This window comes from Oryx dammah, unplaced genomic scaffold (genome assembly GCF_014754425.2).
Source record: "Oryx dammah isolate SB20612 unplaced genomic scaffold, SCBI_Odam_1.1 HiC_scaffold_3, whole genome shotgun sequence".
Lineage (NCBI taxonomy): Eukaryota > Metazoa > Chordata > Mammalia > Artiodactyla > Bovidae > Oryx > Oryx dammah.
The window spans coordinates 99,806,366-99,834,200 of NW_024070187.1; the positions used below are offsets into that span (position 1 = coordinate 99,806,366).

The window sequence follows — 27,835 nt, forward strand, 5'->3', positions numbered from 1 at the left end:
CAAGGCTATGTGAAAGGGTTGTGTGGGCTAAATTGCTTCAGTGGCATCCAACGCTCTGTGACCCCATGGCCAGGCTCCTCTGTCCATGGGATTCTTCAGGCATGAATACTGGAGTGGGTTGCCATCCTACTCCAGGGGATCTTTCCGACCCATGGATTGAACCAGCATCTCTTATGGGTTCTTCACCACTAGTGCTACCCGGGAAGCCCATGTCTTCCTCCAAATGAAAAGTTTGCTTTCTATGTCAAGGAGATGTTCTAAGTCAGGAGGTATTCTAAGTCAAGATTTTTTGTGTGTGTTGTTACTTTAGTTTCTTTTGCTCCTGCTTCATTCACACTCCAATACTAAACTAAAACTCCAATGGTATGTGTGAGGAAAGGTATGTCTTACATGATATCAATGATGAATTTAAAGGCAAATGTATTTTTTAAAGTTATTAAAATTCTGGGTTTTGAACTTTTTTGTTCTCCTGCTTTAGTTATTTAATATATTAGATAGTAAACAGAATAAGTAAACTTTAAAAGGAAAAAGGCTTTGTCTTATGCAACTCAATTGCATACACAAGTTACTCAAAATTTTCTTTCAGCTAAATATTCTGTATTAATGTGCCAGTGGGAAATAAAAATAAAACCATAGAAAGCAATACTCTACTCATAAAATAGATGCAACCGTTTCACAAAAACAAGAGGAAGATTTATACATCTTTGGTGTCGCTAGGAGTCGGACACAACTGAGCGACTTCACTTTGACTTTTCACTTTCATGCATTGGAGAAGGAAATGGCAACCCACTCCAGTGTTCTTGCCTGGAGAATCCCAGGGACAGGGGAGCCTGGTGGGCTGCCGTCTATGGGGTTGCACAGAGTCAGACATGACTGATGCGACTTAGCAGCAGCAGCAGCAGCAAAACATGAACTAATGAATTTCAGTAAAGTTCATAAGTGGTACACAAGAAGTAATAAACAAAAGAAAATTATTTTCAACATCTGAAAATTTAGGGAATGGTTTAGGTCTTCAGTAGTTTTCATTTATTGATAAATTACTGAAAAAAAATCACAATACTATTCAATGCATATATATATATGTGTGTATATATATATATATATATATAGAGAGAGAGAGAGAGAGCCTGGTGGTCTACAGTCCATGAGGTCGCAAAGAGTTGGACACGACCGAAGCGAGTTAGCACACATGCACAGGTATATATACACGGCAATGGTTGTATCAAAAAACAAGACTATCTGTTCTGAAGCAACCTTGCAGTATGGAATATGCATCTAGAAATAAAATTGTTTCAAATATTTTCAAACTTGTGATTAAAGTGCTTTGTTATTCTGTATACTTAGTTATGGTTTGTGTTGAAAAATGTCTCCAGATCTCTTTGGAACATATATTGTGAGCCTGTTTTTATATTACTTCATCAATCTTAGAAAGGAATTTATTTTGCGTGTATGCCAAGTTGCTTCAGTCATGTCAGATTCTTTGTGACCCTATAAACTATAGCTCACAAAGCTCCTCTGTCCATGGAATTCTCCAGGCAAGAATCCTAGAGTGGGTTGCCATGCCCTCCTCCCCAGGGGATTTTCCCAATCAAACAATTCATTTTGATATTTGTTCAAATGAAAACATTAGTGACTATGTATAGGACACACACACACAATACATACAAACAACTCTTAAAGATGAAAAAGTGCTAATTGATATTATCTGGTGAATAGATAATCTAGGTAATCTAAATTTATCTAGAAAATAGCATTACAATTTTAAATAAATCAAGGTCTATTACTTTAAAAGATAAATTCCCACTATATATTATTCCTTTTTACCATGCCCTTGTTGTAACACCTTCATTGTGTTTGATTGTCCTTTAGAATTTCTCCTCTGTTCTTCCTTTGCTCCCTTGTAAATCCTAATTCTTATTAATAACCAATTAAAAATCTTGTCTTTAGAAACAGATCATCACAGGTATTTCCATTTTAGTTCAAGAGTTTTCAGGCAGGAATGTGATTTGGTTCCTTTTTATTCTAGCATCTTAAGCTGCACAGATATGAATCAATGACCCCACTATCATACCAGCAATCACTTCCTAGAAGGGTGTTCATTTTCTAAACAGATTGTCTTCTTTATTATTAAAAATTTAATTGGCATAATTTCAATATTTTATATTACTTTCCACAGCATTAACAGAGTTCTGCATTCTGACTGCTTTTAGTTAGTATTATAAGCACTAATGTAGAATTTACATTAAGTTGTAAGTGAACTTCCTCTCTATTAACAAGCTCTAGAAATTTATTTCCATAGACTTATATACATACATATATACAAACCTATGTACATACACAGATAAATGGAGTAGCATATCAGATGCCATTTAAAATCATTATTTCAATTTGGAAATCCTTTTCCAGTATCATAAACATGAACCCCCATAGTCCAGTCAAGACTGGGGAATATGAGTCCCTCATATTGGCAAAGTAAGCAGGACTTTCTCCACAATGTCTTTATTGCATTATAAGGGCTGGAAGAAGGGTTAGGGAAATATACAAAAATGAAAACTATCAAAACTTCCCATGTAGTCACTTCATCATTTGTGTCCACCCATCTTCCACTGCCTGTGGTATTTCTCATCCTCTTTGCTATCATAAAAATAGATTGCATTGATCATGTGGTTCATCTTGCTCCTGCCTTTACTTATCATACTCAAAGAAGAACTTATGCTAGTAGAATGATTTTTCTTAGGAATCATCCTTTCTGTCATTTTTATATTCCTTCCTAGTAGTACCATGTTCCTTGCCTGGTCAAACTAGAGATGGGCTCACGCTTCATAAAATTTCTCTTTCTTAGTAAGGCCTTTCCTGCTCAACCTATTTATAAAAGAGTTACCCTATCCACTCTGCACTGACCAGTAGTTTTTCTCTTCCTTCTTTGCTTTGTTTTACTTGACAGACATTCTATACATAGATATGCCTATTTTGCAGACTGCCTTTCTCTCCTCATAGAACATGAGAATCACTTGGGCAGTGACTGGTCTCTCTTATCTTCACTGCTGTATTCTTAGCATCTAGAGCGCAATCTATACCTGGCACTTTTATTCAGTTAACAAGTATTTGTCAAGTGACTGAACTAAAAACTCATTAGAGTAGAGGAATTGAGGAAAAAAGAAACACTATCACTGGGCCTAAATCCTTATATTTTTATTTCAAGTATCTTTCAACTATATCCACTCATATATTTGCTTCTACTTAGCGCCTTATGACAAATTCACCTATTTATAAAAGTGTACTCATGATTTCATATATTCTGTGATTTGATTCATATTCAAGAAGAACTTTGTAAGCAGTTAATATTACAGTTTTATAGTAATCTATTTTATTACATGTTTATATCTAACAAAATATACACTATATTTATTATGATTTATTTATTAATATTGTCTTTATTAAAAGAAGAATTATCTCCCATTTATCCTTACTAAGAAAAACAGGAGCACAGGAAGAATTCTAGAGGCCTTTACTGGTGGTTGAAGATTATACTCTGAAGTGAAGAAAGCTCTGTAATGATGCTCCCTACTGTGTTTCAATGCAAAATGCTTTTATTTTTTGTGGCTGCACTGCAAGACATATGGGATCTTAGTTCTTCACTGCAGTGGAAGCACAGAGCATTAACCACTTAACCTCCAAAGAAGTCCCTGAGCAATGTTCTTGAACAAACCTGTTCTGAATGCTTTGCAGATATGTCTCTGCGCCTTTGCCCCATCCTACCAAAAGCAAGATGCCAAAGCACAGTGTGTACACTGAACAGTTGGCGGCCACTGCCAGACTATAGCTAAAAGTAAAAGGAGATAAAAATCTTCACCTGTTAATAATTAAATTTAAATTGTTGTAAAGAAATATAGCATATTGTTCTTTAAGATATTTTTGGTTTTTGTTTGGTTTTTCTGGAGGTTTTTTTTTTTTTCTGGAAATGCATGAAGTTTTCTGGTTAATCTGGAGTAAGAAAACCAAATATGGTTAATTTTTTAAATTATTTATTTTAATTGGAGGCTAATTACTTTACAATACTGTTTTGGTTTTTGCCATACATTGACATGAATCAGCCACTGGTGTACACGTGTCCCCTATCCCGAATCCGCGCCCCCCCCCCCCCGCCCCGCCACCACCACCCTCCCCATCTCATCCCTCTGTGTTTTCCCAGTGCACTGGCTTTGAGTGCCCTGTTTCATGCATCCAACAGTTAATTTCTTAACAGGGAAATATCTATCCAATTCAGTCCCTCCATGCCATATGGTTTTCAGATGAATTTTAAGCAGAAAGCTACCGTGAGGACAATGAAAGCAAATGTAGCATATGGGCAGGATAAACAGTCTTAAGAGGCAAAAATTGCAAAGTAAAGAAAGCTTTTCCCACTCAAGTTGGCATACTGATCTTCTTTTCCCAATCTCACCACCTCCCACCGCCAGCAGTTTAAAATACCAACTCACGTTTTTATGATTCACACACTTCATGAGGACCAGCTCCCGGTAGGCTCTCTTGGCATGCGTTTGGTTCTGAAAGGGTCTGCTGAGCTTCTTAATGGCCACATTTCTGTCAAGAACAGCATCATATGCAGCGCTGCAGAGACCCAAGAGCAATCCGGAATTAAGAACAAAGGAGCCCTTACAGTTCCTACCTACTGAGCTAAGGGTATGGATGAGGAAAACATCAGTTTGGAATCCTACTCAAATACCTGCTTCTCAAGGCACATGTCAATCAGCTGTAAATAAAGACATAAGAGTGACTAGTATAGAAACCTTCTACTTGCTAGGAAAATAAAAAGGGTATCTTGCCAAGAAAACAGCATGTAATTGCGTCAGTGAGTCGGGGACAAAAGAAGAAAGAAAAGTGCTCAACTTTCCCACTAGCCACGTGACTGTGGCAAGGCATTTAATCTCAAGGGGCTTGAATTTCTCATCTATTAATATGTGATATTTAGCTATAAAACTTTATTGTTCTTTGATTATTTTAAGTAGACATTCATTTTTCCCCATTCACAGGAACTAGTTTTTAAGGCATGATGCTAATTGCCTTGAATGCACAGGTGGGCTGATGTTCCAAGTACACTCATTAATGATAACAGAGCTTGAAATACAGAATGTAATCAGAGAGAATTTCAGAAGCATAAATAACTGCATTTAAATACAAAGACAGAAATGAATGCTACTAACATTTGAAGCTTTCAAATCATTTAAGAATAATTTACCATGCTTTATGTTTTTGCCATACTCAAAGTATATGGGTCTAGGGGTCAATGAGAAAGTGAGTCTCTTCTGGCTATTACATCTAATTAGCCCACTTACAAAGTTTTTTCCATCCTTGAAAATTTGGATTGTACTAGATTTTGTCTTAGTTGCCAGGAAGGAAGGCAGTAACCAGTATCCTACTGATCTATTGTATTGGAAGTGACATTAACCATGTAGAGCTCCACTCTCTACACTAAAAGATAAAGAAAATGATTGCTGTGTTACAGGATGAGAATTACAAGGTAAGTTTGGACACAGCCTTAGAGTTCATCTGGTCCATACCTGCATTTATATTTATTCCTCTCCAAAATATCTTCATCAAATTTTGACCAGTCTCTGCTTGTGCAGCTTCAAACACCTGGGCTCCTTGACAAAAGGCAGCCCACTCTGTCGTTGGACAATTTCGAGGGTTAGAAATGTCATCATTCTAATGAACAGAATTGTCTCTCTGATTTCTATTAACTACGTTCAGCCTTGCCTTCCAGGGCAACTCAAAATAACACAAGTGACGTTGCCAAGAGTCAAATGAATGAAATCCCTTAAGAACTGGCAGCAAATGAAAGGGATCCCGGAAGTCTCTTTGAGACCCAATGGACTATAGCCTGCTAGGGTCTTCTGTCCATGGAATTCTCCAGGCAAGAATACTGGAGTGGGTTGCCGTGACCTCCTCCAGGACTTTTCATCATGACAGACCTATAATGACTGAAATCCACTAAAGACCCTACTCAATCTCTGGCCTAATCTATCAGCACTCAGTAAGCACTCAATAACTCCTAGCTTTCCTTACCGCCCCCATTCAGCCACCCCCACTCCCCACCCCCGCCAAGTATTTTCTTTCTTGAGCTAAATATCACCAACGTCCTACTCCATTTGTCAGAGCGTGATTTCAAGATCTACTGTCATCTGGTCAGTTTCCGCTGAATATATTCCAGTCTGTCGATCTCTGAAAGTGACGTTGTTCCTCTAAGCATGTCATATCAGTGACGAGTAGAGAAAGGCTAACTCCCTCAAACATTCACTTGCTCATTCAATTGCTGACAGTTAATACAGCTGAGTCTGTCCTAGCTCCTTTGATAAATGCATCACACACTACTGATTCACAGTGAATCTATGCTAATTAGAAACACTGTCTTCTTAAAATCTTATGCTGCTATTTGACTCTGTCTTTCAACACTGGTACTTACCAATGGCAGCACAAGGAAAGGAAAGAGTCAAACGGGCCTTCATCTTATATGTAGTGTATAAGGGTAACAGTGAGTCTGGAAATAGAGGAAGTGAAATTGCTTCCTGCAGATAAGAAATTGTATCAGCAGGAAACTGATCAGAACAGTCACCTTAAAGAGAAAAACTAAATTTAAAGTAAAAATAACTAAGGTCAAGTCATTAAAATATCTAAAGAAAGAATAGCAATCAGTTATGTCAGCCTAGGAAGGAGTTCAGTTCAGTTTAGGGCAGTCACTCAGTCATGTCTGACTCTTTGTGACCCCATGAATCATAGCACGTCAGGCCTCCCTGTCCATCAGCAACACCTGGAGTTTACCCAAACTCATGTCCATCGAGTTGGTGATGCCATCCAGCCATCTCATCTTCTGTCGTCCCCTTCTCCTCCTGCCCCCAATCCCTCCCACCATCAGAGTCTTTTCCAATGAGTCAACTCTTTGTATGAGGTGGCCAAAGTACTGGAGTTTCAGCTTCAGCATCATGTCTTCCAAAGAAATCCCAGGGCTGATCTCCTTCAGAATGGACTGGTTGGATCTCCTTACAGTCCAAGGGACTCTCAAGAGTCTTCTCCAACACCACAGTTCAAAAGCATCAATTCTTTGGCACTCAGCTTCCTTCACAGTCCAACTCTCACATCCATCCATGACCACTGGAAAAACCATAGCCTTGACTAGAATGACCTTTGTTGGCAAAGTAATGTCTCTGCTTTTTAATATGCTAACTAGGTTGGTCATAACTTTCCTTCCAAGGAGTAAGCATCTTTTAATTTCAAGGCTCCAATCACCATCTGCCGTGATTTTGGAGCCCCCCAAAATAAAGTCTGACACTGTTTCCACTGTTTCCCCATCTATTTCCCATGAAGTGATGGGACCAGATGCCATGATCTTCATTTTCTGAATGTTGAGCTTTAAGCCAACTTTTTTCACTCTCCTCTTTCACTTTCATCAAGAGGCTTTTTAGTTCCTCTTCACTTTGTGCCATAAGGGTGGTGTCATTTGCATATCTGAGATTATTGATATTTCTCCCGGCAATCTTGATTCCAGCTTGTGCTTCTTCCAGCCCAGCATTTCTCATAATGTACTCTGCATAGAAGTTAAATAAGCAGGGTGACAATATACAGCCTTGACGTACTCCTTTTCCTATTTGGAACCAGTCTGTCATTCCATGTCCAGTTCTAACTGTTGCTTCCTGACCTGCATACAGGTTTCTCAAGAGGCAGGTCAGGTGGTCTGGTATGCCCATCTCTTTAGAATTTTCCACAGTTGATTGTGATCCACACAGTCAAAGGTTTTGGCATAGTCAATAAACCAGAAATAGTTATTTTTCTGGAACTCTCTTGCTTTTTTGATGATCCAGCGGATGTTGGCAATTTGATCTCTGGTTCCTCTGCCTTTTCTAAAACCAGCTTGAACATCTGGAAGTTCAAGGTTCACGTATTGCTGAAGCCTGGCTTGTAGAATTTTGAGCATTACTTTACTAGTGTGTGAGATGAGTGCAATTGTGCGGTAGTTTGAGTATTCTTTGGCATTGCCTTTCTTTGGGATTGGAATGAAAAGTGACCTTTTCCAGTCCTGTGGCCACGGCTGAGTTTTCCAAATTTGCTGGCATATTGAGTGCAGCACTTTCACAGCATCATCTTTCAGGATTTGAAATAGCTCCACTGGAATTCCATCACCTCCACTAGCTTTGTTCATAGTGATGATTTCTAAGGCCCACTTGACTTCACATTCCAGGATGTCTGGCTCTAGATGAGTGATCACACCATTGTGATTATCTTGGTCATGTACATCTCTTTTGTACAGTTCTTCTGTGTATTCTTGCCACCTCTTCTTAATATCTTCTGCTTCTGTTAGGTCCATACCATTTCTGTCCTTTATCGAGCCCATCTTTGCATGAAATGTTCCCTTGGTATCTTTAGTTTTCTTGAAGAGATCTCTAGTCTTTCCCATTCTGTTCTTTTCCTGTATTTCTCTGCATTGATCGCTGAGGAAGGCTTTCTTATCTCTCTTTGCTATTCTTTGGAACTCTGGATTCAGACGCTTATATCTTTCCTTTTCTCCTTTGCTTTTCACTTCCCTTATTTCACAGCTATCTGTAAGGCTTCCTCAGACAGCCATTTCACTTTTTTGCATTTGTTTTTCTTGGGGATGGTCTTGATCCCTGTCTCCTGTACAATGTCACGAGCCTCCATCCATAGTTCATCAGGCACTCTGTCTATCAGATCTAGTCCCTTAAATCTATTTCTCACTTCCACTGTATAGTCAGAAGGGATTTGATTTAGGTCATACATGAATGGTCTAGTGGTTTTCCCTACTTTCTTCAATTTAAGTCTGAATTTGGCAATAAGGAGTTCATGATCTGAGCCACAGTCAGCTCCTGGTCTTGTTTTTGATGACTGTATAGAGCTTCTCCATCTTTGGCTGCAAAGAATATAATCAATCTAATGTCAGTGTTGACCATCTGGAGATGTCCATGTGTAGAGTCTTTTCTTGTGTTGTTGGAAGAGGGAGTTTGCTATGACCAGTGTGTTCTTTTGGCAAAACTCTATTAGCCTTTCCCCTGCTTCATTCTGTACTCTAAGGCCAAATTTGCCTGTTACGCCAGATGTTTCTTGACTTTCTACTTTTGCATTCCAGTCCCCTATAATGAAAAGGACATCTTTTGGGGGTGTTAGTTCTAAAAGGTCTTGTAGGTCTTCATAGAACTGTTCAACTTCAGCTTCTTTAGCATTACTGGTTGGGGCATAGACTTGGATTACCATGATATTGAATGGTTCCCCTTGGAAATGAACAGAGATCATTCTGTCGTTTTTGAGATTGCAACCAAGTACAGCATTTCGGACTCTTTTGTTGACCATGATGGCTATTCCATTTCTTCTAAGGGATTCCTGCCTGCAATAGTAGATATAATGGTCATCTGAGTTAAATTCACCCATTCCAGTCCATTTTAGTTCACTGATTCTTAGAATGTCGACGTTCACTCTTGCCATCTCCTGTATGATCACTTCCAATTTCCCTTGATTCATGGACCTAACATTCCAGGGAAGGAGTAAGAGAGGCAAATTCTGGTACTGCCTGGCAAAATAAATGCCTTCTGATGTAGGGCTCTGGTGGCCCAGATGGTAGATTCTGCCTGCAGTGCAGAAGACTGGGGTTTGATCTCTGGATTGGGAAGATCCCCTGGAGAAGGAAAGGGCAAGCCACTCCAGTATTCTTGCCTGGAGAATCCCATGGACAGAAGACCCTAGCGGGCTATAGTCCATTGGGTCTCAAAGAGTCAGACATGACTGAGGGATTAACACTGACTGACTGATGTTGGTCCAGCCAAACAGTCAGCCAGGTGGACATCCCCACTGTGGAAGTACAGACCTAGGCCAGTTAGCAATCTAGTCTGTGTCTCCTTAGGCTGAGTCTATCCTCTGCAGTTGAAATTCTGCTCATCAGGCTCTCCTTCAGACTCCTACATGCAAGAAATCCGCCCATATTTGATTAGCTTGACTACTGAATTTCTCGTAATTTAAAATATTGGCATCTGGTTTTATGTGTGAGCCTTTAGTGAAGCTCATCAATGTGTGTTTGAGTCCCTGAGATACTGAACAGATCCTGCAACACCATAGGCCCATGCGGGATGACCAAGAAAATGTCCCCTTCTGGGGATCTGGGCAGGTTCTAGCCAGTTTCTCCTAGAAGTGTTGTAAAGTTCTCTCTCCGTCTGGTGCCTCTTTTTGAAACAATTCTAGGTCTGAATCAGCACTACTGCTTAATAGATGTGAAGTATGAGCAAGCCACTTACCCTTTCTAGTATCAATGTCCTCATATTTAAAAATGGAGATAAAAATCTGACAAGATTGCTATAAGGAGTAAATGAGGTGGTGATGTATCTACAGTGCCTTGCCTAGAGTGTACACTCAATAAACAATGACTATTACTATTTTTCAAGTCAATGTCTTTGTTACATGGAGGAACAAAATCTGACTCCCTGTTGGATCTGTTTCTTTTACTTTAACCTTTGCTTCCCATTGCTTTTATTTACTAAAAGGATACTGTCTGTACATAATGGCCTGCCTCAGGGAACCCTGCCCCTCTGCCTGAAGGTTAAACCAAAGGGTCTAGGAATAGCTGACCCATTCCTGACCTGTGAATGGCTACAGGAAAGAAGAAATTAACACGTCCCCTCCCCAAGGCAGGCTATTCCAGGAGATATTTAAAACACTTTGGGCCTTTTTACTTTACTTCCTAACCTCCTCCACCTTTCTGTTCTATAAAAGAAACTGGCATCCAGACCCCTGACAAGACAGTTATTTATTTTGAGACACTAGTCTGCCATCTTCTCAGTCTGTTGGCTTTCTGAACAAAATTGCTATTCCTTGCCTCAGCACCTCATCTCCCAATTTTATTAGCCTGTCATGCAGTGAGCAAAGTGAGCTTGGATTTGGTAATATCCTTGCTAGAGTCATTGTGTGATGTAGGGTAGGATAAAATATATAGAGATATATCATTCTTTTTTATATTTATGTGTTATAATTGGATAGGTATAATATCTACTAATTAGCCATTTTTAATCTTTCTACTAATTACAAATCAGTTATACTACTATCTTGACCACATTTCACAAGTTTGTCCCACGATATAAAAGTCTGGGACAAAAGCTTTGTTAAAATCCAGATACATCATAGCCATACAGTTCCATTACCTACCACTTTAATAAGCTATTTGCTGTGATTTATTTTTAATGAAACCCCTATTCTCAATGATCACTACATCCTTTCTCAGTGGCTCACAGGTGTTCTTTTCTAACTAATGCTAGGGCCAATGTCAAGGTCAGCAGATGTCTCTTACGCGTTCTTTCTTCCTTCTAGAGAAATAAGAATGTTTGCCTATCTACGGTTGTATGGAACATGGTAGTTTGGCTCACTGAACTTCCAGTTAACCCCATGTATCATGCTTTCCTCTACTGAAGAGACTTGAAAGACACACATACTATTCCCAGAAGCTTTTGCAGCTGGTATTCTGGATTCCAATATGGTCCTGCCATGCAGATGTAATCATGGGAGATTCGTAAGGCAAAAGCAAGGGTGGTCATCTTCCATCACCTCTCAGTTGGTAGGCCTGGTCTCACGAAGACCTGAAATTTTCTTCTGAAGCAGTGAAAATACATACCCTGCACCAGATTCCTGGGGGAGGGGAGCATTTAAAGCAGAGGCATTACTGGTCTTCAGGGCCCAGCCACCAGGCCACTGGTTTCCAGTTACCAGCCTGATGGAGTAGCAATGATGGTAATAATGAGCACACAGTTCCAGCTCTGTGATTTTCAAATCTTGGTTACATCATGTACTCTGGAAGTTCAAGTTCTCTAGGATAATCTCAGAGGTTGGAGCTCCCCTGGTGATTCAGCTCTCTTGTGTCTTGAGCCATTCCAGGAAGCCCAGACTAGAGTCCACTTCTCCAGGCTTTCCAATGCACCCAATTTACCGAATTAAATCTTTGCTTATTTACAGTATTTCTGTCTCCTGCTATGAACCTTGGCTGACACTACTATCTTTCCCATTTTCTGTAATTTCTCAGTGATTACTGGCAGCAGTTTAGCAAATACATCTGCAAGTTGGCATCACTGATGCTGCATAGTCATAAATTAATGTCTGAAAGTTTTCCATTACTCTTAACTCCTTCTTTTTTTGAATCTTGGTCTATAAAATATTACTTTATTTCTTTCAGTAGTTTTTCTTTTTTCTTCATGTAGGTGAAAAAGAGATAAATCTTTATAAAGGTTTTCCAACAACTTCTAGCAACTTTCTAGCAACTTTACTGAAAATTTTTGAGAAATTTCTTGACACACAGTACTATCTCACCTCCACTTCTACCAGGTTTATTCATAAAAGAAAGATATAGCCTTCTGTTTTTATGCTCCTGTTATTTAATCCAGTTTTATGATGCAATAAAGTTATGTTTACCTCCTTGAATATATTTATACAAACACACACACATACACATCCTTGTAGCCAAGTCTGTTTTAAACATAAAATCAGTTTTCCTTCTAGCAACTGTAGACAACCTTTTGCAAAATTTTCTTCTTCCTAAGTCATCATTATTTATTTGATAATTTCTCTTGTTCCCCTTCCCTATCACATTTAAAATGTTCTTGATCAATATTAACATGTTAGTGCACAGAAAATTAAAAAGAATAAACCAAAAATCCCTAGGCAGGATGAAAAGAGCTTATGTCTTAATAAAAATTAAAAAAACCTTATCATTGGAGCATCTTAAGATTCTCAAGCCACAGCTCGGAAGCCAATTTCTGTCCCGGAGTACACACTGCACCCTTCACAGCTCTGTCCCCATGTTACTATTATGTTCTCACTTTGGCTTTTACCAAAGGCCTGGACTTCAATTGAAAACTATCAAAAAGTCTTTACCCAGTACCCTCAAATATCTCTTTTACACCCAAACTTTAGAGTTCCTAGCCATGCTATCAAGACACTGATTCCACCACAGAAAAATGCATAGGCCAGCCTACAAAATCACCTCTGCATCAGGGCTTTTGTTCTTTTCTGCCAGAAATGCTCTTCCCACATCCTCACTAGCCTGACTCCATCTTATGATTCAGGTTTCAGCCTAAACATCATCTCCTCAGTACAGGCTTCCCCTAACCCTCTTATCAAAAGTCAGCAGTTGATATTTTTTTGATTGATTAATTTGTCATTGAATTGCTTGGCTATATCACTTTGATTATATTTTGTTAGAGACACTTTTTTCTGTTCATAGTCATTTTGGCTTATTTGCATTCATATCTTAATGCAGACAGACACACAGACATAAACATATAAATAAAATGAAATTTTAAAAAGTTTTAAACTCATAGAAGTATTTTTTAAAAAACATTTTATTGGCATATAGTTGCTTTACAATGCTGTGCTAGTTTCTACTGTACAGCAAAGTGAATTAGCTATGTATATATATTCTCTCTTTTTTTTGTTTTCCTTCCCATTTAGGTCACCACAGAGCACTGAGAAGATTTCCCTGCTATACAGTAGGTTCTCGTTAGTTATCTATTTTATACATAGTATCAATAGTATATGTATGTCAGTCCCAATCTCCCAATTCATCCCATTGCCCTCCTTTTCCCCTTGGTATTCATATGTTTGTTCTCTACCTCTATTTCTGTTTTATAAATAAGATTGTCTATATCACCACTTAAGATAGCGAGTAATAGAATTATGACTAACATTGACTTAATTATTAAAGGTATTCATTATATCATGTAACAGTCTAAAAATAGGCATGTCCAGGTTTCAGGAATACATTATAACTCTCATGGGCCATAGACACTTTTGATTTCTGATTTTCTGCAGATTGTTTCTAAACATGTTGAAAACAAAAGCCAATAACAGAAATCCATTAGTTCTTCAAAGGGAAGTGTAGGTGTTGCCATGAACCACTAAGATGCCCCTTCAAGAACAAAGGACTTTGTTTGCATCCAACTGCTGGGAACGCTGCTGGCACAAAGCCCTGCAGCTCTTAGTCCTCTCTGGTTATAACCTCAGCTGAAAAGAGCTGTCTAATCAAAGTTACACTCTCTTCTTTGGCAGCCTTCAATCAGCAACTAACAAATCCAGGATTATGAAAGCATGGCCATCTTGCGCCAACTCAGGAGAGCAAAGAAGGCTCATTCCCTCTTTAGAATTCCCAGTAGGGTCAGCAGAGGCTTCCAATGAGTTTCCATTGCAGCTGAACTTCTGCCTCTGCTTCTTTCCCTTCCTTTCCACTGCTGTAAATCCCCAAAACACTCACTAATAAATCTCCTGCATGTGATCACCATCTCGAAGTGTATTTTCTGGGGAACACAACATTTGACAAGCAGTAACTCATGGTCAAATAGAGCAATAAGCTGTGGCATTTGCCAGGATCTTTTTCTAAGCAAAAGGCAGTGTCCCATTGTAGATGAAGGTGTCTGGGCTCAAAGCTCAACACCAAGAAAGCCACTTCATATGCAACAAAGGAGATCCAACCAGTCCATTCTGAAGGAGATCAACCCTGGGATTTCTTTGGAAGGAATGATGCTAAAGCTGAAACTCCAGTACTTTGGCCACCTCATGCGAAGAGTTGACTCATTGGAAAAGACTTTGATGTTGGGAGGGATTGAGGGCAGGAGAAGAAGGGGATGACAGAGGATGAGATGGCTGGATGACATCACTGACTTGATGGATGTGAACTCCGGGAGTTGGTGATGGACAGGGAGGCCTGGCGTGCTGCGATTCATGGGGTCGCAAAGAGTTGGACATGACTGAGCGACTGAACTGAACTGAACCTAGATGACCAAGCCTTATTGTCTAGATGGGTCGTTTGCAGAGATGTGAATGGACCTAGAGAGTGTCGTCATATGGAGTGAAGTCAGAAAGGGAAAAACAAATATCATATATTAATGCATACATGAACCTAGAAAATGGTACAGATGATCATGTCTGCAAAGCAGAAATAGAGACAGACATAGAGAACAAATATATGGATACCAAGAGGTGAACAAGGGGTGGGAGGAATTGGGAGACTGGGATTGACACCCACACAATTTTGATACTATGTATAAAACTTCCCTGATAGCTCAGTTGGTAAAGAATCCACTCCAGTGCAGGAGACCGCAGTTTGATTCCTGGGTTGGGAAGATCCACTGGAAAAGGGATAGGCTACCAAAAATTCCAGTATTCTTGGGCTTCCCTTGTGGTTCAGCTGGTAAAGGATCCGCCTGCAATGTGGGAGACCTGCATTCGATCCCTGGGTTGGGAAGATTCCCTGGAGAAGGGAAAGGCTACCCACTCCAGTATTCTGGCCTAGAGAATGTCATGGACTGTATAGTCCATAGGATCGCAAAGAGTTGGACAAGACTGAGTGACTTTCTCTTTCACTTTTTTTTCTCCTCCCATAAAATAGAAAATGAGAACTGATTGTATAGCACAGGGAACTCTCCTTAACGCACTGTGATAACCTGTGTGGGATGGAAGCTCAAAAAGGAAGAAATACATGTATATGTATGGCTGATTCATTTTGCCATACAGCAGAAGATGAGATGGTTAGGTAGCATCACCGACTCAATGGACATGAATTTGAGGAAACTCTAGGAAACAGTGAAGGACAGGGAAGCTTGGAGTGCTGCAGCCCATGGGGTTTCAGAGTTTGATACAACTGAGCAACTGAACAACAATGGCTGATTCATTTTGCTGTACAGTAGAAACTAAGACAATACTGTAAGGCAGTTCAGCTCAGTTCAGTTGCTGAGTTGTGCCCAACTCTTTGCGGCCCCATGGACTGCAGCACACCATGCCTCCCTGTCTGTCCCCAACTCCTGGAGCTTACTCAAACTCATGTCCCTTGAGTCAGTGATGCCATCCAACCATCTCATCCTCTGTCATCCCCTTCTCCTCCTGCCTTCAATCTTTCTCAGCCTCAGGGTCTTTTCCAATGAGTCAGCTCTTCGCATCTGGTGGCCAAAGTATTGGAGTTTCAGCTTCAGCCTCAGTCCTTCCAATGAATATTCAGGACTGATTTCTTTTAGGATTGACAGGTTGGATCTCCTTGCAGGCAACTCTGCGCCTGCACTTTGCACTTGATGGACAACAGAGTTGAAGCATGAACAGCAAAGGGCTCAGAAGCCAAACCCTCAAAGACAGGACCAAAAGCAGCAGCTCTTCCAAACACTAGATACTGAACTAGAACTTTACAGCCCTCCAGCAAACGAGTGTTGTGGGAGATCACATAAAGACTTAACCACATGGATGAAGAATGGGGGACTAGCTAAACAAACTCATCACCACCAAAAATAGATGGACAAGGCAACAATATTCTCAGAAATTGGGATGATGGCGTTGGAGAAGAACTGAAGGCTCCCGATTAGAAGCTGCTTCATCTCAGTGAGAGGGAATGATAGGTGCTGCTTCTCTTGCTTTTCTTTTATCTTTGTGACAAGTTGTCTCATGCCCACTCTGCTGCCCTTAGTGACCACTAAGTGCACCATGTATGATCCGGTCCATGATTTAACCTACAAAATTCACAGAGCTACCATGCCCCTCTTTGATAAACTCAGTAGGAAAGAGTTTAGTTTAAAATTACAGTTTAGCTTGATAAGAAATATCTGGGAGTAAAGAGGCTGATCAGCCTGCTATAAAGCCTATAATGAGGTCATGGAGAATAGTCAGAATAACTGTGCTACATTGATTTCGCCATGTGTGTGGCATCAATTTATAATTATTTATCTTTTAGTGTTTAGTAAAAGCTTTTTTAACTTTGCAATAAAACCCTTTTGACAAAAGTAAATAAAATTGAGACTGCATATTTAATTAAAATACCATATGCTGAATTTCCATTTCTCATGTTTTCTTGGGCATAACTAAATGAAAACTAGAAAATAATTTTCCTAAAGAAACATCAGATCTATTTCAAAAATTAGTAATTATTTTAAGGCCATGCCCAAAGACAACAATTTAACACATGCACTTAAAATGCACTTGAACTATGACTTTTCATTTAGGTCAAATGACAATTTTAAATTAATTTTGCTTATTTTCTATATCAAGGTGTATTTTTGGATATGTACAAAAAGTTAAGCAAAAGTTTATTAATGTGTTGCCACAGAAAAATAATTCTTAAGGCATTTAGATTATGTCTGCTTTACATCATTTTATCTGCGTTATGCCAAATGCTTCAAATATAAAATCAGAACTTTTCAATAATAGTTGGATTTTATATAGTATATTAGAAACTATACTCTAGTTTAGCTTGATTTTCTATAGAACAGTGGTTGTGATGTAAAAACAATGCACATTTGAGTTCAAGCAAATTGAAATATTCTATGAATCAAAATAAAATTTGCATATGTGCCAAGATTTGAAAATAGAATGCATAAATGGTTAAAATAACTTTATTACAAAATTTTCAAGAAAAAGCTGATGTTGAATAAAAAAATATAGATGCTTCTGGAAGGCAGTTGGCATTTTCTTAGCAATCCTTATGATTCTGGTTGAAAAACAACTTTTAGTAAATAATTCTTAAATTTCAGATTGTTTTTTATAATCACTTAGAAATCTTTAACAATAGTATTCAGTAAATGGAGCATCCCTATACTTCACCTCTTGAAATTTTAGGAAACAGCTGTTAATATAAACAAATAATACTTGTAAATAGAACCACACTGAAATGTGGTAAAAGGAACTGATGCAAGAAAGAAATTGAACAAATCAAATAATAAAATCATATTTGAAAAAAGTTTCCTCCAGAAAAACACCAGTGAAATTGTATAAGAGACAGACAGGGCAATGAATTTTCAGTTGATAAAAGTACATGAGAATAAATGAAGAATAATCATTCTTCTCATGTTATATTTTTAGTATTTAGGTTATCAATATAAACACATCTTAAATTTTTATTTGTATTATTTTAAGTAATTTAGAACAAACAGCTCTAATTTTAAAGTTGTTATTTAGTCACTAAGTTGTGTCCAACTCTTTGTGACTTCATAGATTGCAGCATGCTTCCCTGTCCTTCAACATCTCCCAGTTTGCTCAAACTCATATCCATTGAGTCAGTGATGCCATCCAACCATCTCATCCTCTGCCACCCCATTCTTCTTTTGCCTTCACTCTTTCTCAGCATCAGGGTCTATTTCAATGAGTCAGTTCTTTGCATCAGGTGGCCAGAGTACTGGAGCTTCAGTTTCAGCATCAGTCCTTCCAGTGAATATTCAGGACTGATTTCCTTTAGGACTAACTGGTTTGATCTCCTTGCTATCCAAGGGAATCTCAAGTCTTCTCCAGCAACTACAATTCTTTGACATCCACCAATGTATTGTAGTGTGCCTTTTCACTGCCAAAAATTTCCCCATTTAGAGATAAATGATATGGTCCCCTGCTACTGATGGCCACTGTGCTTCTTGTTGAAGAGGCTTTTGCAGGTTGCTTCCACAAGATGGAAGAGACAGAAGCAAGGAATTGCTCTTCCAGGATTATTGTTACATTCTTATCTTTGGCCATTTCCTGGCAATAAAATTTGAAATCTGATTTCTACTTAATAGCTTTAAGTGCATATAGGTTACGTGAGTGTCAGAACCTGGATGATGGCAGAGTTAGCTAAGGACTGAGCATTCACTGAGCACATCATTTTTATTTGTGCAAGTAACTCTACTCTGAAATGCCACCTCTCAGATTAGCCTTATAATAAAAAATGTGCTATGTCTAAAATTAATGTAATTAAAGACAGTAGGATGTTCCTATGGCTCAGAGGTTGGTACTATTTCTTGACACCTGCAGCTTAATGAGATCCATTAAGTGACCCACAGGACTTGCAAATGGTTCCTGCACACAGGACATATAATTATGTCAGGAATAAGCTTCATTGCCCAGCCCATGGGCCTACTCTCTCTTCTTCTGTGCCTGGCCCAGCACAGCATTTCTGGCTTTATGACTGCCCTCCATAGTCTGACGACTGGCACAGCATTGTCAACTATGGATGACCCCCAGCATCTCTTGACTCTGAAAATGTGTATTAGCTATTTTTTATGACCCCTGGACTTCTTTCCTTTGTTATGGCCTGTTCCTCTTTGTCTACTATTTATCTTTTTTAATTCACTTCCCTGACTCTGATCTTTATGAAACTGACTTCTATATCTGCAACAGTTTATTTGTATGATCATTATGGTATAATTATCATACATTACCTTCTAATATATTTCTTGCTATCCTCAGAGTTGTTGTGCTTCTTAATGGTCAAAATCCTGAGGGATTTAGCTCTGTATACCCTACATGTTTGTTGCATGGAATTATATTTGCTGTTGCTAATTTTTTTATGTCTAGAGGTTTAAAGATGTTAGGAAGATAGCACTGTATAAGTTAAGAACAAAAGTTCAAATAAACCAAGCAGCATATTTTAATTTAATGCTGGGTTACTCAAGATGCCAAGATATTGTCTCTAGCTAAGATGTCTGTCTCAAAGCTCCTGACTCACATACACAGCTACCTACTGTACACCCCTAATTAAATGTCTAAGAATTATCTGAAAATTAATATGCCCATAAACTGAAGAAACCCCTGATTTCTCTCTTCATCTGTTTCTCTTTTCAACACCATTTATTCAAAATAGAAGTCATCTTGATTTTTCTCTTCTCATCTCCTCCCCATACCCAATTCATGAAGGTCTGTATTTAATTCCAATAAAAATTTTCAAATTAATCCACTTAACTATAACTCCATGTCCACTATAATGTACTACATGTAGTGCAGAGACTCCCCTTAAATGGTCTCCTTAGATTAACTCTTGCTTCTCAACAACCTGCAACTCCCCACCCGCACAGTCTCATTTTATCTAAATGAGGCTGTCCCAGCCACACTACTTTGTTTCTGAGAATCCTGCTCGTTTTTAGTACTTATCAAGAAAATGACTTGAAGTAACACAGCATTAATAAAATAACTGATAGAACCTCATAAATTGTCACAAAAATTGTTAGCTTGACTTAAAAAAATATCTGCCATACTGCTTGCTTTAAAGTCCACTGAGGGCAGGAGCCACCTGAATCTTGATCACCTTTTTACTCAAGTTTTCAGTTCAGTTCAGTTCAGTTCAGTCGCTCAGTCGTGTCCGACTCTTTGCGACCCCATGAATCGCAGCACGCCAGGCCTCTCTGTCCATCACCAACTCCCAGAATTCACTCAGACTCACATCCATCGAGTCCGTGATGCCATCCAGCCATCTCATCCTCTGTTGTTCCCTTCTCCTCCTGCCCCCAATCCCTCCCACCATCAGAGTCTTTTCCAATGAGTCAACTCTTCCCATGAGGTGGCCAAAGTACTGGAGTTTCAGCTTTAGCATCATTCCTTCCAAAGAAATCCCAGGGTTGATCTCCTTCAGAATGGACTGGTTGGATCTCCTTGCAGTCCAAGGGACTCTCAAGAGTCTTCTCCAACACCACAGTTCAAAAGCATCAATTCTTTGGCACTCAGCTTTCTTCACAGTCCAACTCTCACATCCATACATGACCACTGGAAAAACCATATCCTTGACTAGATGGACCTTTGTTGGCAAAGTAATGTCTCTGCTTTTCAATATGCTATCTAGGCTGGTCATAACTTTTCTTCCAAGGAGTAAGCGTCTTTTAATTTCATAGCTTCAGTCACCATCTGCAGTGATTGACTTTGGAGCCCAAAAAAATAAAGCCTGATACTGTTTCCACTGTTTCCCCCATCTATTTCCCATGAAGTGATGGGACCAGATGCCATGATATTTGTTTTCTGAATGTTTCACTGGGATATAATTGACAGATAACATTGTATTAGTCCAAAGTGTACAGCAAAATGACTTGATACATGTTTATATTGCAAAATCATCACCACAGTAGGTTTAACTGACATTGATCTCATCAGTTCACTTCAGTTCAGTCACTCAGTCTTGTCCAACTATTGTGACCCCATGAACTGCAGCACACCAGGCCTCCCTGTCCATCACCAATTCCCGGAGTCCACTCAAACCCATATCCATCGAGTCAGTGAGGACATCCAACCATTTCATCTTCTGTCATCCCCTTCTCCTCGTGCCCTCAATCTTTCCCAACATCAGGGTCTTTTCAAATGAGTCAGCTCACTGTATCAAGTGGCCAAAGTATTGGAGTTGCAGCTTCAACATCAGTCCTTCCAATGAACACCCAGGACTGATCTCCTTTAGGGTGGACTGGTCGGATCTCACTTGCAGTACAAGGAACTCTCGAGTCTTCTCCAACACCACAGTTCAAAAGCATCAATTCTTTGGTGCTCAGTTTTCTTTATAGTCCGACTCTCACATCCATGCATTACCACTGGAAAAATCGTAGCCTTGACTAGATGGACCTTTGTTGACAAAGTAATGTCTCTGCTATTCAATATGCTGTCTAGGTTGGTCATAACTGTGCTTCCAAGGAGTAAACGTCTTTTTAATTTCATGACTGCAACCACCATCTGCAGTGATTTTGGAGCCCAGAAAAATAAAGTCAGCCCCTGTTTCCACTGTTTCCCTATCTATTTCCCATGAAGTGATGGCACCAGATGCCATGATCTTCATTTTCTGAATGTTGAGCTTTAAGCCAACTTTTTCACTCTCCTCTTTCACTTTTATCAAGAGGCTTTTTAGTTCTTCTTCATTTCTGCTATAAGGGTGGTGTCATCTGCATATCTGAGGTTATTGATATTTCTCTCAGCAATGTTTGATTCCAGCTTGTGCTTACTCCAGCCCAGAGTTTCTCATGATGCACTCTGCATCGAAGTTAAATAAGCAGGGTCACACTATACAGCCTTGACATACTCCTTTTCCTATTTGGAACCAGTCTGTTGTTCCATGTCCAGTTCTAACTGTTGCTTCCTGACCTGCAGAGAGGTTTCTCAAGAGGCAGGTCAGGTGGTTCGCTATGCCCATCTCTCTCAGAATTTTCCACAGTTGATTGTGATCCACACAGTCAAAGGCTTTGGCATAGTCAATAAAGCAGAAATAGATGTTTTTCTGGAACTCTCTTGCTTTTTCCATGATCCAGTGGATGTTGGCAATTTGATCTTTGGTTCCTCTGCCTTTTCTAAAACCAGCTTGAACATCTGGAAGTTCATGGTTCACATATTGCTGAAGCCTGGCTTGGAGAATTTTAAGCATTACTTTACTAGTGTGTGAGATGAGTGCAAATGTGCGGTAGTTTGAGTATTCTTTGGCATTGCCTTTCTTTGGGATTGGAATGAAAAGTGACCTTTTCCAGTCCTGTGGCCACAGCTGAGTTTTCCAAATTTGCTGGCATATTGAGTGCAGCACTTTCACAGCATCATCTTTCAGGATTTGAAATAGCTCTACTGGAATTCCATCACCTCCACTAGCTTTGTTCATAGTGATGCTTCCTAAGGCCCACTTGACTTCACATTCCAGGATGTCTGGCTCTAGGTGAGTGATCACACCATTGTGATAATCTGGGTCATGAAGATCTTTTTTGTACAGTTCTTCTGTGTATTCTTGCCACCTCTTCTTAATATCTTCTGCTTCTGTTAGGTCCCTACCATTTCTGTCCTTTATTGAGCCCATCTTTGTATGAAATGTTCCCTTGGTGTCTCTAATTTTCTTGAAGCGATCTCTAGTCTTGCCGTGTGGGGCCATCCAAGACAGACGGGTCATGGTGGAGAGGTCTGACAGAATGTGGTCCACTGGAGAGGGGAATGGCAAACCACTTCAGTATTCTTGCCTTGAGAACCCCATGAACAGTATGAAAAGGCAAAAAGATAGGACACTGAAAGATGAACTCCCCAGGTTGGTAGGTCCCCAATATACTACTGGAGACCAGTGGAGAAATAATCCCAGAAAGAATGGAGGGATGGAGCCAAAGCAAAAACAACACCCAGTTGTGGATGAGACTGGTGGTAGAAGCAAGGTTTGATGCTGTAAAGAGCGATATTGGATAGGAATCTGGAATGTTAGATCCATGAATCAAGGCAAATCAGAAGTGGTCAAACAAGAGATGACAAGAGTAAACATCTACTCTAGGAATGAGCAAACCAAGATGGACTGGAATGGGTGAATTTAACTCAGATGACCATTATATCTACTACTGGAGGCAGGAATCCCTCAGAAGAAATGGAGTAGCCATCATGGTCAACAAAAGAGTCTGAAATGCAGTACTTGGATGCAATCTCAAAAACGACAGAATGATCTCTGTTTATCTCCAAGGCAAACCATTCAATATCATGGTAATCCAAGTCTATGCCTGACCAGTAACGCTGAAAAGATGAAGTTGAACAGTTCTATGAAGACCTACAAGACCTTCTAGAACTAACACTCAAAAAAGATGGCCTTTTCATTATAGGGGACTGGAATGCAAAAGTAGGAAGTCAAGAAACACCTGGAGTAACAGGCAAATTTGGCCTTGGAGTACAGAATGAAGCAGGGGAAAGGCTAATAGAGTTTTGCCAAGAGAACACACTGGTCATAGCAAACACCCTCTTCCAACAACACAAGAAAAGACTCTACACATGGATATCACCAGATGGTCAACACCGAAATCAGATTGATTATATTCTTTGCAGTCAAAGATGGAGAAGCTCTATACAGTCAACAAAAACAAGACTAGGAGCTGACTGTGGCTCAGATCATGAACTCCTTATTGCCAAATTTGGACTTAAATTGAAGAAAGTGGAGAAAACCACTAGATCATTCAGGTATGACCTAAATCAAATCCCATTATGACGATACAGTGGAAGTGAGAAATAGATTTAAGGGACTAGATCTGACGGATAGAGTGCCTGATGAACTATGGATGGAGGTTCAGTACATTGTACAGGAGACAGAAATCAAGACCATCCCCAAGAAAAAAAAAAAAAAGCAAAATGGCTGTCTGAGGAGGCCTTACAAATAGCTGTGGAAAGAAGGGAAGTGAAAAGCAAAGGAGAAAAGGAAAGATATACCCATTGAATGCAGAGTTCCAAAGAATAGGAAGGACAGATAGACAGCCTTCCTCAGCAATCAATGCAAAGACATAGAGGAAAACAATTGAATGGGAAAGACTAGAGATCTCTCTTCATCTCATCACCTGACTTAGTTACAAATTTTTCTTATGGTGAGACTTAGTCTCAGCAACTTGCAAAATGTAATACAATATTGTTAACTATAGATACCATGCTGTGTGTTACATCTCATGACTTATTTTATAACTAGAAGTTTATACCTTTTGACCACCTTCAACAATCCCTCTTCCCACCCTTAAACCCATCTCTGGCAACCATCAATCTGTTTCTGTCTCTATGAGTTCAATTTTTTTTAGATTCTACATATAAGTGTGATCATATAGTATTCGTTTTTCTCTGACCTTGTTAACAAGGTCCATCTATGTCGACACAAATGGCAGAATTCCCTTCTTTTTGTGGATGGATAATATCCCATTGTGTGTGTGTGTGTGTGTGTGTGTCTGTGTGTATGTGTGTATAGATACCACATTTTCTTTATCAATTCATCCATCAACGGGCAATTAGGTGCTGTGTGCTTAGTCACTCGGTCGTGTCCATGTCAGTCAGTCTTTGCGACCCCATGGACTATAGCCCACCAGTCTCCTCTGCCCATGGGATTCTCCAGGCAAGAATACTGGAGAGGGTTGTCATGCCCTCCTCCAGGGGAATTGTCCCAACTTAGGGATCGAACCCAGCTCTCCCACATTGCAAGTGTATTCTTTATCAACTGAGCCAAATGGGCACTTAGGTATTTGGTAAATAATGCTGCAATGAGACTTGCTCACCTTTGTTTGCATTGAGAGCGTAGCACAGTGTCTGGCATGTATTTTTAAACAAGTAACCTAATTGCCGATTGAAATACTCCTAATAGTATAGCAAAATGAATTATCGATCTCAGAGTTATAAAAACAAGAGTCAACTAACTTATAAATATTCTTGAAGTCATATGTTTCATTTTTAAAATTCATATAAAATTTGTATTTTAATCCCATATATATCCATATTTAATATAAAATTTCACTTCTTCATTAATACTTCAGTCTTTACATTAAATCTGAGTTCCAGTCACACCTGCCATATTTATCATGGGGCTCTGAGCATTCCTGCCAAGCTGCATCAGTATCCCTCCCCAAGCAGCCCCTTACCCTGAACCACAAAGACTCCAATGTGAAAAATGGAAGAGTAACATCTAGGCTGTTTTCTTTCCACCAAAATTTGATTAGCATTTCTAGACAACAATAAGGTGACTGAAGTTTCTTCCACTGGTAAACCTTTTCCTAATGTCAAATAATTTACCAGATGCACTTTAGGAAAGATAACAAGGTTCATCCTCACATTGACAGATACTGATGGGAAGCCTAGGTAAATCTGAAATGTGAAGACTTGATGTAAGTGTTAACTCTAGGTAAAAAAAACAAACAAACTATGCATAGGCAATTCAATTTTAGGGGGATGTTATTTAAGTAATCATAGAAACTCAAATGGGGTTTCTTACAGTAAGTTTTATTATCTATAAAGCACAGGTTGTCATTAACTTAGGCAGGAAAAACCCCAGGTTGCTAAGTATTATGCGTGTAATAATCTTATAAGATAGGCACTGTTATTACCACCATCATTGACATGACAAAACTGAAACTTAATGATAACAACCAGTGTTTATCAGCTTCAAGCAGTTTTCCTCCCAGTTTATTTTCTTCTAAAGTTCTTAAAACTTTCTATTTACTAGCACATTTGATCCTCACCAAAATTTTATGAAGTATTATTATGATCTTATATGGTTATTTTTGCTATTCCTGCAACTTTAAAATCATTGCAAAATAAAAATTTGACATCATTATTATAAATATATAGAAATACAGCACACATTTGAAAAATAAAAATGTAACTGATGTTATATGACCGCAACATTGTGAGCTCTCTTAATTTTCTTCCAGTTCTTATTATTATAATTTTCTATGTTCCCTTTACTATCTCTATTATTAAAGTCAAAACTACAAACATTTGCAAGCCATTACTCTAGGATGTCTGATTCTTACTTCACAATTAGTTCATTCTTTATTCATGTATACATTCAATCAACAGATAGTTAATACTTATTTAGATAATTGAAAGAACCTCGAAAAATCACTTCGTGATAATAACTAAAATTTACATTTCTCATCTGAACAGATGTTAGTGAACTTACCATATTTTTACAGAACATTGGCAAACTAGTGGAGCTAAAGAAACTGAGACGCAGAATGGTTAAAGAACTTGCTCATGAAATAATTAGCACATGAGTGGTCTGGGGATAAACTGCTCCCCATTAAAGCTTTACTCCTTGAAAAGAAATGAAAACTGAGCTTCCAGGAAATACCAAAAGCATATTTTTAAATAAAGAATTTCTGATGTGATCAATTCCTTTGAGAAACATGGTAAAATCAGATAAATGGCTGGCAAATTCTGCTGGGGTTAGTTGTTTCTGTTTGCTTTAAACAAACAAGAAGATTGTTCAGCATAGGTTTGGTCTATCAAGTATTCTTCTCACAAAACCTATCTTCCTAAAAATGTTAAACAGTGATAGAGAATTGGCACTTTAAGACTCTACATTGGAATTTCTTTGCAGAACTACCCAAAAAGGAACACACCTATCAAGTACATGTATTGATTTTACTTCTAAATGATTGCCTGCCTCTTGCCATCTCCACCTTCTTCCTGTTGGTTGGTATCATTAGCAATCTGCTTACTGACCCCAAATGGGTTTCCTGATGAGCTGGTGTTAACAGCACTCCCACTGCATCCTGCTTTTATGGTTTTATGTGTGCTCAATTTAGGAACCCAAGACACCCAACGCTCATAAAGCACCAAAATGGAAAAGAGATTTATTTATGTATTCTCTTTGTGATGCAGTCTGAGTTCAGAATGTACAAGAGTCACTTTAACAATAACAAAAATTCTCTTCTTGCAAAGGTTCTTTCTGCGTCACTGGTAAAGATGAAAGCATTGTGTATGTATATATGCCTGTACATATGCATTTGTATTAATCATCTATTCCGGGACACCTTAATATAGATGAAACTATGTGAACACAAATTCTACGTCCTCTAGGATTGTTGAAAACAATACCTCTCTTTGTCCTTTGGCTACACACGATAAGGAAATGGAATTCCATTGTAACATTTCTTTTTAATTTGAATTAATCGTTTTTAAAATCAAGTTAATTATAAATTGTTGCAGGACTATCTCTTTATTCACTCAACATAAGTTTACTGATCTGTCGAGTGTCTGTTTTTATTTATTAGATATTTTTATTTGGATAAAATAAAAAATTTCATAGAAGAAGGTTAAATTCTGCCAGGTAGAAAATTAAGCAAAATCTTGCAATTTTTTATTGTGATATATACAAAAAAATATACAAGTTCAGTTTCTTATACTCAAAGCACTGTGACATATTAGGGATGACCTAATATAGGAATAAAATACAAACTGAAAATATTAGCTAAAAAATGAGAGAAGAAAATACAATACACAGATGGAAAAGTCTAGTTTTAAGGAAGATGGCAAATAGGACAATTGCTAAAGATGATAAAATGATGTGGGATCTAGTTTACACAGGACTAGTTTATACAAGTGTAGGGATTAATTTATACAGGAAAAATTCTGTACAGCATCACCCAGAAAAGTAGCCTGAATAGGTTTAGATGACAGTACATACGTAGGGATAGTGGTGGTGAAGAACTTTCCAATGTTCATTTCTACTGGCTTTTAATTTTGAAGTGAAACAGGAAGCAAGATCATCTGCTAAAAGAAAAAATGGGCAAAGCGGTGTTCGAGTTTTGAGGGCAGAAACAGGAATAAAATTGCCACCTACAGTGGTAGAAATGTA

General features: G+C 38.8%; 1 protein-coding gene across 8 annotated transcripts in view; it reads right to left on the bottom strand.

The window, feature by feature from the left end:
• Positions 1-27,835, bottom strand: part of MAPK10 (mitogen-activated protein kinase 10) — a 372,947-nt gene that overhangs the window by 102,273 nt on the left and 242,839 nt on the right. For all 8 annotated transcript variants that reach the window (XM_040237275.1, XM_040237270.1, XM_040237269.1 and 5 more), the window contains one exon: positions 4,479-4,608. In XM_040237275.1, coding sequence (XP_040093209.1) covers positions 4,479-4,608 — 130 coding nt within the window. The remainder of the gene's footprint in view (positions 1-4,478; positions 4,609-27,835) is intronic.